General features: G+C 45.1%; 1 protein-coding gene across 2 annotated transcripts; it reads left to right on the top strand.

The window, feature by feature from the left end:
• Window positions 1-43: 43 nt before the first annotated feature.
• LOC104913552 (GATOR complex protein DEPDC5-like) lies at window positions 44-9,254 on the top strand. Of its 2 annotated transcripts, none has more exons than XM_019621077.2 (6): window positions 44-294; window positions 4,160-4,329; window positions 5,288-5,459; window positions 6,506-6,566; window positions 7,544-7,627; window positions 8,465-9,254. In XM_019621077.2, the coding sequence occupies exons 1-5, from the start codon at window positions 135-137 to the stop codon at window positions 7,563-7,565; spliced, it is 585 nt and encodes a 194-aa protein (XP_019476622.2). In that variant the 5' UTR covers window positions 44-134; the 3' UTR covers window positions 7,566-7,627; window positions 8,465-9,254. The 2 variants fall into 2 exon arrangements, with proteins under 2 accessions (XP_019476622.2, XP_010718587.1); XM_010720285.3 differs by having other exon boundaries at window positions 46-354.
• Window positions 9,255-11,693: the final 2,439 nt, after the last annotated feature.

Below are 11,693 nucleotides of genomic sequence, written 5' to 3'. Positions count from 1 at the left end.
AAAAAGCAGACAACATAGCCTAATATTTATTTTTTTCCTTACCCATTTTTAGAAAGATCTACTTCTCTTTCTTGATCCCAAGCACTTGTTTCTAATGGTCGTCTGTCCTTCCCCTTGCCTTTTATTCAGTGGGCATGCAGCAGCCTGCCATGTGGCACACAGCTGCCATGGATGACTTCTCTGCCTTCCAGAGGAAATGGTTTGAGGTTGCCTTTGTGGCAGAAGAGCTCCTGCACTCGGAAATCCCTGCGTTTTTCCTGCCCTGGCTGCCCAGCCGCCCAGCCTCCTATGCAAGTAGGCACAGTTCCTTTAGCCGCAGTTTCGGAGGACGGAGCCAGGCAGCTGCATTATTAGGTAGATGCACAGCACAGGTGACAGCTGGGGAAGTTCATGGGGATAGTTTGAAGGGGGAAGAGCAGCCAGCCAAGGGTATGATCTCACGTGGACCAGCTATAAAGCTGCAAATTTCATGCTGGCCTTACATGTGTCTTGCAGGTAAACTCGTATGTCTGAGGTGTGTTTCACTGGCTGGGCAGGGCAATTTTTGCTTCTGAGTACTGGAATTTATCTTGAAACAAAGTATGGTGAAAAAGTTCTGTGTTATTGAACTGCCACGTCACCCTCTAGAACTCACAAAGGAGAACACTAACCTGTCTTGTGGATCCAGAGGAACTCTTTTCAATCTGTTGTGAAACAGCCAAGCAGCCAAACTGTGCCTGAAATGACATGCTGAGTTACTTCTTGATGGCAAGAGTCCCAGTCTGATCCAGATGTGCTAGAGAAGCTTTCTGTGATTATGTGCTCCAGGCTTCTTGGCTAATCTGAATCATTTATAGAGAGACTCCTTATATTAAAGCCTGGGAGGCCCAGCTACAAATTGTCTCTGCAGTGTAGAAGCAGCAGGGATTGGATATCAAAGATAATAGTGTTGCTGAATGAGATAGCATTATGATATCTGAAATTTTGTAATGTGTGAAGTATAATGCTACCACTCACAGCCCGTGAAACATACTGGTTGCATGTTTGACTTTGTTGCTTTGTCATCTCTTTATTTCCAGGCCAGCCTGAGTCACTTGCTTTTGTTCCCCTTTCCCTGTTTAAAATTACCAGAGAAATCATTGCTATGAAACTGTAGCTTCAGATTTATTAGATACACCTTTTAAAAGCTCATCTCAATTAGGGATTAAAAGAAAAATTCTGTTGTTCTCCTTTTTGTATAGTTGACCTTCTGAAGAGAAGCTTCTTATTGCTTGTGTAGTATCTCCTAAATCTGAAATTACAGTCATCCTTGTGTATTTCTGAAAGCCTTGTTGGAAGAGGAACAGCATCAGAAGTGGGAAAGTGTTAAGGATGCAAGTCTGAACTAATGGTTAATTCTCTGAAGCCAACATATGTTGGATATTTTTCCTTGTCACACGATAAATCTGTTGCCTTGGCCAGTATCCAACCTCATTAGCTCAAGGATTTGCCAGAGCCAAAGCCTGAATGTAGGCTTTGGTGTGGGAGCACTGTGGAGGCTGGAGGGGCTTGGGCTGGATCGTGTTCCTCCTTTGATCTCTTACTCACTACATAGGCCAAGAAACCACTTCACTTTTCTGTGTCTGTTCTCTTTTGTGAGATGAGAAAATCGAGACTCATAAGTTTGCACCTGGGGAAGTGGGCAAAGAACCAGCAGTATTCCCACAGTGTGTGTTGGAGTATACACCTGTGTAACATTCATTTCAGTTGTGATTATATCCATTCTGCTGTTTAACTAACATGCAGTCCTTGGAATAATGAAAAATACCTCCAGATAGCTCACATAGTTGTTTGAGAAATATGTATCCTGGAGGAAAATCCAGTGTGGAGCTTTTTCCTTACCAAGGAACTGTTTTAACTGATGTTTCTGTGCTGTCCCTCTTCTAAACAGAATTCCCAAAAAAGTTACCAGCTCATCTGAGGCAAGGAGCTTTACTAAACCCAGATGACCTCTGGTCCACGTGACTTCATTTGTTCCTCTCTTGGCTTTGATTTGGTTGTGGATTTTTTTTCTTCCCCTCCCCACCTTCCCTAAATGTCAGGCTGTGATATAAAATTGCATGCAAGCATTGGGAGCTCTGGAACAAGCTCCACGGATCTCTAAAATCTTTTTCCCTCCCAGTTCCCCTATTATTGCCCAGTGATTGTCCCCTTTCCTTCCCAGTGGAAGTCTGACCTGTGATACACTTAATCTTGTCCCTTTCAATTTATAGCAATGCATGCAGTAGCCGTTATAGTCATGTATGTAGTGTAGTCTGTGACTGGAGAATAACCTGCCTGCTCCTCTCCGATGTACTCAGTAAATCCTTAGTTAAATACTTGCTAGAACAAGTCAATTGGTAAGCAGGTGAGTTCTCTTAAAGTTGGGTCTGTGGAAAGCAGGGTGTTTATTCTATCAAAATTAAACTGGTTTTAATCTGAAGCTTCTAAATTCAGAGTGACATGGATATTTCACATCTGTTTGTAAGGTCCTTGAGATTAGCTCACCTGGTTGGACTGCCTTCCTGTTGCTTTGCCTTTGAATTACAGCTGCAGGCAAGGTGGAGAGGCTGACTTCAACCCAGGTTGTGTTATCTGGAAAAAAGAACAGCCTGAGGGAGCAGGGAGCTCATTCTTCACTGTGTGTTGGTTCACACACGCTGGACTGTAGTGTTACAACTGACATCTTAGCTAACAACTGGTATCTGCCCAGCTAAGCTGCTTTCACTTTATAGCTTTTGGGATTTGCTTTCCACCATCCCAGAATGGGATTCATACTTCATTACAAAACTGACACTGTAATCTTGTAATGCACGTTTATAATCCCCTGAAAAGGAGCAAGAAAATGGGAATCCAGGACGTTGCTCTGTTTGACTATAGCAGACAAACATGGATTTTATTTACAAAACAAAACTGGATGATATTCTTCCATTCTTCCTTTATTTTTATTTTTAGCTGTTCCTAAGCTGCAGTAATGGCAATATAAAATATTGGCTTTCAACCTTGATAATTGTGTCCAGCCAACTTAGAGTAGAAGTGAAGGTGGGAACTGTCACATCTACCTTCAGGACCAACTTCAACCATTTTTTAATGCCATTAAGTCATTAAATGATGAGGTCGTTTAAAAATTGACCTCATAAGAGAGTGCATGTGAGCCTCTACTTAAGCAAGAAATAGCAGTATCCATCTCCTGTTGTTTTTTTTTTCTTTCAGATTGATGCACAAATTTTTCAACAGTAGTTTTGCAGCCCTTAGTTTCTGTCAGTATTTAACTTTATAGAAATGTGAAATGATTCTCTTGTACAAAGAAAAGTTGAAAGTGACAGCAGTGGTTCATAGCAGGACTTCGGACTGAAACTCAGGTGATCTGGTTTCTGTCCCTGACCTTGCAGTCCCCTTGTGACACCACACAGCTCACTGCCATTTTTTTTTTTTTTCTTGCTTCCATTTCTCTTTTACTTGATACCTGGGATTTTCTTTCAGCAGGATGCTGGGCTGTAAGGCACAGGAGATGGATCTTGGGCACTGTCCCAGCACTTAGTGCAAGGCAGCACGGAGTTTTGCAGTGATGCTAACACTGCTGCATGTGTCTCGGCTGACTTTTCTGGCTTTTACAAAAAGCGTTGTATGTGCAGTTCTAGCCACGTGGTAATGTGAGATATTGATCTGGGATTAAAGATACATTAAGTTCAATTTCTAATCTCCCTTGGCTCTAGAAAGTCCTGGAATGCTCCTGCCCTGTGCAGCAGCACCATGTGATTTCTGGTGGGGTCACATAGAGGTACTAAAACCAAACTGGCTGTGAAGGAGATGGGGCTGCCTGGCTGTTTGCTCTGATGCCACCAGTTGCTTATTGATGAGCTTCTTGACTCTTGGTTCTGTATCTTTATTGCAATTGAAATGCCTGTTCGCTTCTTGGGAAGATAATTCTATGACATAGACCCCCCCCGTTTGAGCAATACTTTTATTTTATTTTATTTTTGCCTTTTTTGATCTGCATAGGCAGCATTCTGGGACTATTCTGCAACTCAAAAACATTTGGGGAGGGGTGGGAGGATAAATTCATCTCAAGTAGCTTGTCTTGTTTGTTTTTCTTTTATCCAACTTCCTTCCTTCTCTTGAATACACCTTTTAAATATACCCCTGTTCCTTGGCTGTGTAGCTGCCACAGTGCCTGAGCAACGGACAGTGACACTCGACGTGGATGTGAATAACCGCACGGACCGGCTGGAGTGGTGCAGTTGTTATTATCATGGCAATTTCTCCTTGAATGCTGCCTTTGAAATCAAGTTACACTGGATGGCAGTGACTGCAGCTGTTCTTTTTGAGATGGTAAGAGTCCCTATGTGCTTGGTAGTCACAGCAGTGCCTTTCTGGCCTTTGTATCCCTCATACTGCTGGGGAAAATGTCTGTCATGTGGAGCTGATGGAAAGCTTTGGGGGAGATGTGAGGAGTTGGATCTGCCACCTATTTCGTTTCCAGGTAATTTCACTGATGGTCATTAGCATTGTTGCATCTGGTCAGCGTTTATCATGCTATCCATAGTCATCATGTCTGCAGGGCAGTTCTGCTTTTAGAGGGCTCCATTTATGCCGTGCAGAGGTCAGTACAGGGTGGAGGTGATATTTAAGTCCCACTTGAGCAAACCTTAGACCTTCAACGGAGTCTTTGGAAAGGAATCTGTTCTGCATTGTGTTCCTTCTTGACCCAAACCTAAAAAATAATAATAATAAATTAAAATTGAGTGGATTGCTTTTAGGACAAGGCTTTTCTGAGCAGTGGGATCTTCCTGTTCAGCAGTGCATTTTAGTTTTCTAAAACTTCGTGAGAGCATTTCAAATTGCAAATGCAAGCAGTATATGTCATTTTTTTTAATGTTTAGATTTTTTTTTTAAATTTATTTTTAAATCTTCTTTAAAACTCAAACTATTAGTACCAGGTTTCAACCAGCTCAGCCAAACAATGGCTGAGTTTTTGCTTTAATTTAAAATCTATTGCACTGTTCCAGTAAAGCAGCAGTGCTTAGCCACTGATGATAAGTAGGCTGAATCAGTTCCTGAAAAATGTCCTATTTTAAAGTGCTTTCTGATTGATGTGGCACTTAAAAAAGGAAAGCCTTGTGCTTGTACTGCTTTGCTTACAAGGACACTTGTGTGTCTGCCATGCAAAGCGAGCTGTGCCAGTAGAGAATTGAGTTGTCTGATCTATTCTTGGGAATTAGTTGCTCCTGTGCACCTTGGTGCCCCACGACATGTGCCGTATGAGTCACTGTTTGAATCTTTTCCTCAGGTTCAGGGTTGGCATCGGAAAGCCACATCCTGTGGATTCCTGCTGGTTCCAGTCCTGGAAGGCCCCTTTGCATTGCCCAGCTACTTGTATGGAGACCCACTTCGAGCTCAGCTGTTCATCCCACTCAATGTTAGCTGCTTGCTGAAGGAGGGTAGTGAGCACTTGTTTGATGGTAAGAGGTGTTTGTTCCTTTGTTCTACCCTTGATATTTTTTCCTGCAAGTAGGGCCTTCCTGGCAGACAGCTGAGAAGAAGAGCCTCGTTAACCAGAGGCATGTTAGCTGGAGGAAGGGCCTGGTTTTGGGTTTCAGCAGCTGCTCTCAGGAAAGTGGTGCTCAGAGGAAAGGGTGTTGGCAGCCTGATTAGCACAGGCAGTATGTGCAGCTGGCAGCAGGAAGTTCCCAGGCACAGGAATGGTTGCCTCTCTGGTGATCTCTGTTGCCATAATGTTGCATACCCTCACAGAGCCTGTATCAAGTAGTAACTTTTGATGTTATCCACCTGCCCAGAGCTGCTCTGAATTTGTATACTGCATTTGTTTATCCTTCTCCCTGAGATTAGGCTTTCACAACCCTCTTTATTGTTGCCATGGTTACATTTGTGGTAAGAGTGTTTGCACATGAGATTAGGAGCTAGAAACTGCAATCTCCTTTTCTGCAGTGTGACCTCACTCTTCTGTGTGATGCTGTTGTGGTAAGCCTCAGGTGGGACCTCAAAGATCAGAGAGCTCTGTCCCCAACATTGCATTGTGAGAGGGTACAATCAGTAAAAGGCTCTGTTTAAAATAATAATGTTTTAAATATTTTCATTAATTCTTTATAACCCAGTGTCCAGGCTTAAATGTGGAACAGTCAGTGACAATTCCATCTGCTGTGATGTCACTGCAGCCTCTCTGACTTTGAACTATTCTCAGTGCACTGTGTGGTGTGCTGTGTCTTCAGCCCACGCTCCTCCTTGTCCCCTCCCACACACCCTGTTATGATCCTTTCCTTCATCTCTGGAGATACAAAAGCTAAATTCAGGGATGAATCTGCTGCTGATATATACAAGTCATATCTCTAATAAGCTGGCATTCTGGGGATCAGCTGACAGAAAACAGTGAGATTAAAAGAAGTTACTAGAAAAACCGAATTGCATAGAGGTGTTCTAAGGAAAGCTGAAGTTTTTAAAGAGAAGGAAAGAAAGTGGCTTTACTACATAACCTCTTTGTTTGCTTCAGGCTTTGAACCAGAAACATACTGGGACCGTATGCATCTCCTGCAGGAAGCAATAGCATACAGGTATGTACAGAGCAGAATGACTGAAACGTTCACACCTCCTTGGAGAATGGAGGATGAAGACCTACACCAAACAGCCACCCCTGTGTGACTTGAGTTCTGTGCAGTCTACCTCTCTGCAGTCTGCTTGTCAGTTTTGAGATTAAAACATAACTAGAATGTCTGGAAGTGCCCCCGTGGGCACAGGGGCAGGTAGGTAGTGTTTCATCCTGTCACTGGCAGGCCATGCTCTTGTTGTGGGAGGGCATTGGCTTTGGAAGTTGCACTAAACTTGAAGAAGACAAGCTGCAAATACATTTCTCTATGAGTAGGGACATTTGTTTATTTCACGTGTGCTTAACATAGTGATGATCTGGGTGGCAGCCAATGATTAACTATAAGCAGAGGTGTGGGATATGAACTGTACACAGGAGGTTGGGCCCACTTAAGAAGGAATTGCTGTAAACTTTCTATACTTCTGTGTGCTTGAACTGCCAGCTTGTTTCACAGTGCTGCTGGCAGGGCCTTTTTTCATGGTAGAGTGATTGCCTTTTGGAATGGTCTTGATCTTGGAAATATGCTTTCATTAGCATAGGAAGAAGGTGAGCTGCAAAGTTGCATGTGAAATGTTGCCCACCACGAACAAAGTCATGTTACAGCTTGACTGCCCTTCTTGACTATTGCTCTTCCCTCCTTTGGTTAGTAACTACTTCATTTAGTCAAATACTGCTCAATGCCCTCCTGATCTACGGGCCCTTGTTTCTATGGGGGCTAGGACAAAGATCAGTGTGGCATTGCAGTTTTTCACACCATACCTAGCAAGAGCAGAGAACATTTGGAGAAACTCAACTCTCTGTCCCTTCTCCCTTCGGACTACAGAAAAAGGAAGCCTTTATGATAATGGAAGGTTCTCCTTTGTGCCCCTGCCTTGGACTGACAGAATTATAGCTGGAGTGGCTCTTCAGTGTTTTTTTTTATTTTTCTGGTATTTGTTTCTCCAGATTTGGGATTTGTGCAGGATAAATACTCGGCTTCTGCATTCAACTTTCCAGCTGAGAACAAGCCTCAGTATATCCATGTCACAGGTGAGCAATACTTGGCAGGCACTGGAGGCAAGGAGGAGGCTATCATAAACAGAAGAACCATTTGCCATGCATTTTGTGTTTTGTCAGTGACGTTTGTCCTCATTATGTCCCTAGTTAGATGGCAAGCAGCTGCATCAGCCAGCACAAACCAGAAAACTAGCAAGATGGTATGAGAAGCACAAAGTTTTGCTGCTAATGAATGGCCCTGGTTTGAAGTCTCACTTTATAGTGTCTCTGAAAATTTTTATTTCCAGGAGATGGAGAAATAATAAGAAATAAGGCAGAGCTTATTCCAAGTGCAGAATAAATGTGTACATAGCAGCTAGAAAGGAAAAGAACTGGGAGAGGTCATTGCTGTGCTCTCAAGCTTAAGGCCTGTTGTAGATGTCTCTCTACCTGTATGCAGTGTGTGGGAGATGGATTGAGTATTTAGGATCCACTTTGTAAATGTTAGTTCTATCAGCTCCTTTGTCTAAGCTCCATGCATGGCATATTGCAATGAAATAACCTGTTTGAAAGGGCTGCTGAAATGTGAAGGCAGTGACAGGAGAAGAACTTTAGGAAGACTGCAGAAGACAGCAGAAATTTATGTAGGGTTAGAAAGATGGATCAGGGCCTACGTTTCTGCTTTGTTCCCTTCTACCAAGAGAAAGAGCACTTAGTCTAGCCTTTCTCAGTGCTGCAATTTGCAGGAAGAAGGACTGTGTAAAAGCAAAGAAGGAAAAGTATATTCTGTTTTACCTTGCTAAAAGGCAATTAACAGAAACTCGGTAAGTCAGCTAATAGTTATAGGGACTTAGGTCTGCCTGAGGCTGAAGTCCTGTCTGTTTCCCTCAGGGACAGTGTTTTTGCAGCTGCCATATTCCAAGCGGAAATTTTCTTGTGGGCAGCAGCGACGCCGGCGCAACTCCACAAGCTCCACCAACCAGAACATGTTCTGTGAGGAGCGCATTGGCTACAACTGGGCCTACAACACCATGCTGACAAAAACATGGCGGTCCAGCGCCACCGGGGATGAGAAGTTTGCTGATCGGCTGCTGAAAGACTTCACAGACTTCTGCTGGAACAAAGACGGCCGGCTCGTGCTCTTCTGGACCGACTGCCTGGATAAGATGCATGCCAGTGCTCCGTGAGATAGGGCTTTATTTCGTAAGGAGAAAGCTTTACCTTGTGGCAAGGAAGCAGAGGGAGAGAATTACTGGAAAAGAGCCCCTCTGATGGTTTCATCCTGTGGCTCCAAGGGGACCTGATCAATATAGCTGTTGATATTCAACAGAATTTGATTAAGCCCTTGGAAAAAGAACCTGAGCTCTTGGCTTGCCCATACCTGTCACCTGACCTCTGCTTGGTATCAAGTTGCTGCAGTCCTCAGTTGCCAGAACTTCAGTTAGAGCAGAGGTAGAGCAAGAAAAGTGCAAGTGGTCTTCAAGGGCAGTTCCATTCCACAGAGTGATGGGGGCAGCTAATGGGCACTGGAAGTGGTCGGTGCTGTTTGCCTACCATGGCAGGCTGCAGCCCCTCTCTTGTCCTCTTGAGGTGTACCTGGTTGTGTGAATATGTATGATAAAGTGTGAGAGATGGCTGTTAAATTTCATACGTGTAAATAAGTAAAAATGCTGAAAATTGAGTGACCTGATGTTTTGTTGTAACTCCAGACAGCAATACAGAAACAGAGAATGTCACCGAAGGAGATGCTGCTGCTTGTGTGCAGCATGGTCAGAGCCCAGCAGCCAGAGCAGTGGCACACAGTGGGAGCACACAGCCTGCTGCTGCCCTGCAGGACCAGCATCCACCCTGCAGAGAACTCAGGGGCACTGACCACACGAAGCTGCTGATGAGAGGAAAAGGAGGAATCGGCTTGTTAGGATAAGTCTGTACGCAGTGAAAGGGGGATGTCTGCATTCCAGTACACAGTCACTGTCCAAGCAAATGGAAGGCAGCACACAGTGAGTGGGAGAAGTGGGCGTGGGGTGGGTGCAGGACCCTGGGTGGGTGGCAGTTCCTGTTCTCTGTGCTCACTGCACTGAGGGCAGTGGAGGGCTGGCACCTTCTCACTGCTATTCAGAGCTGATGCTGCAGTTCTGTCCCTAAAGGTGATTGTCCCCTATGCTCTACTCAGTGCTGTGAGAACTCAGCTGAGTGCTGTGTCCAGATGTGGGGTCCTCAGCAGAGGAGAGACATGGATTGGTTGGGATGCAGCCAGACAAGGGCCACAAAAATGTTCCAAGGGATGGGACACCTCCCTGTGAGGACAGGCTGAGCTGGGGCTGTGCAGCCTAGAGAGAAGGCTCCAGGGGGAGCTAAGAGCAGCCCTTTAGTATCTAAAGGGTTCTCTGTAAGAAAGCAACAGACCCTTTAGCAGAGTCTGAGTGATAGGATGAGAGGAAATGGTTTCAAACTAAAAGAGGGGAGATTTGGATTGAATATATGGAAGAAGTTGTTTACAATGGGGCGGTGAGGCACTGCACAGGGTGTCCAGAGAGGTGGTGGTGCCACATCCCTGCAGACACCCATGGTCAGGCGATGGGGCTGTGAGCACTGATGGAGCTGTGAGTGTCCCTGTGCAGTGCAAGCAGTGGAATCAGATGTCCTTTGGGGGTCCCTTCCCCTTCAAATGATTCTATGTTTCTGTTGTGTGATTGGAACTACTCACCTGTTAGTAGGTGGGACCCATCTAGGAAGGATGAGTTTGAACTGTGTGCTCATTCAGTTCACATAAATGTGTTAAAGTTAACAGTGCGTGTCTGATCCCCGTTAATATCTTAAAATACTCTGCTGTAACAGTAACTCATCATCTCTTCTACTGCAGCCTTACTCTGAAGGGACCGTGCGTGCAGTCTCTTTGGCAGAACAAGTGCTGAGGCGAGGGGGAGGGAAGGGAGGGATGCTCAGAGCATGCAGAGCCCAGGGGTCAGCAGGAGTTCACACCTGCAGGGCTGGGGGAGAACCTTCCAGGCTGGGCAGGCAGGTAGCAGGCTGCAGGTAGTGGGGCTGTGGTGGGAGGAAGGGCCAGCGTGGTGCTGCCCCGTGGGAGGTGTCCCTAGGGAGATGGGGAGCAGGCCCACTGCTGTGCTGCTGCCTGACCTGTCCGTCCCGCTGTGCCAGGGAGAAAAGCACCCTTCTTGTCCCTCAAGTGTCTCTATGCTTAATGTTGTAGTAGTTGGAAGCTGCAAGCAGTAGGCGTTAAGCTTTTATTCTCCATACCATAGGAATTAAAAATAGGAGAGACTTGTTTTTATCTAACCACAACCTTCTTCATTGCCTAGACAAGGTTTTCCGTGGGGCCTAAGCATGAAGTGGTTCATGGCCATGGTGAAAAGGAACAAATCCAAGGACCTGCTGCTGGAGCAGACAGCACAGCTCTGCCGGGAGCTGCAGGGCTCACCTCCTGCTCTGAAGCAGCTGGCTGGGGCTGTGGTGGGCTGCAGGCAGAGGATGCATTTTTCTCACTAACATCCACGTTGTCTGTGCTTGTGTGCTTGTCCACATCCATAAGGGACAGAGCAACACAGCCTGTGTGCTCCTGGAGGCAGGGATGTGTTCTTCTTTGCTTTGTGGAGACAAAAATAGGGTTTAAGTTGTTAAGGTTACAACAAACTGCAGTGAGTGAAGTATTTCCTGCTGGTGTAGTGGAAAGCTATGTGTGTGCAGTGGTTGTCCTGAAACAAAGGCCTCTTCTACTTTTTTACTTGAATGTGAATGGATCTTCTGGAGTCCAACTTGATCTCGTGCTCTGTTGTATACACAAATCCTTATTTCTGTCTCATGTGCACAGGAATCCTCACCTCCTTCCCTTTGCCCCAAAGGTGTGAAGAATAGGAAGTATTCAGAGGAAGCACACCAGCAGCTGTGCAGCTTTGCTGTAAGGGTGACAACAAAACCAAGCAAGAAGCAATGGGTAAGGGATATGATACTTGCAATCAGGTGCCTTTGCCACAGAAAAGCAGCGTTCTGTGATCAAGGGTCTATAATTGATCTCATCATAAATCTGTCCTCAGAAGCCCTTGTGGAGCTGGGATTGCCCCCATTTGATCTTTCCCTAAAAGTTTCCTTAAAATAAATACAT

Source organism: Meleagris gallopavo, chromosome 17, assembly GCF_000146605.3.
Source record: "Meleagris gallopavo isolate NT-WF06-2002-E0010 breed Aviagen turkey brand Nicholas breeding stock chromosome 17, Turkey_5.1, whole genome shotgun sequence".
NCBI lineage: Eukaryota > Metazoa > Chordata > Aves > Galliformes > Phasianidae > Meleagris > Meleagris gallopavo.
The sequence above is the reverse complement of the archived record's forward strand: the minus strand, read 5'-3'. Positions and strand labels throughout refer to the sequence as shown.

What these genes read in the sequence shown, in the direction of transcription:
- LOC104913552 (XM_010720285.3), top strand. Translation starts at nt 135, where the DNA reads ATGCAGCAGCCTGCCATGTGGCACACAGCTGCCATGGATGACTTCTCT. An exon ending in TAGTGAGCACTTGTTTGATG is followed by an intron (nt 5,460 to 6,505) that starts GTAAGAGGTGTT and finishes TGTTTGCTTCAG; the next exon opens with GCTTTGAACCAGAAACATAC. An exon ending in CAGGAAGCAATAGCATACAG is followed by an intron (nt 6,567 to 7,543) that starts GTATGTACAGAG and finishes TTGTTTCTCCAG; the next exon opens with ATTTGGGATTTGTGCAGGAT.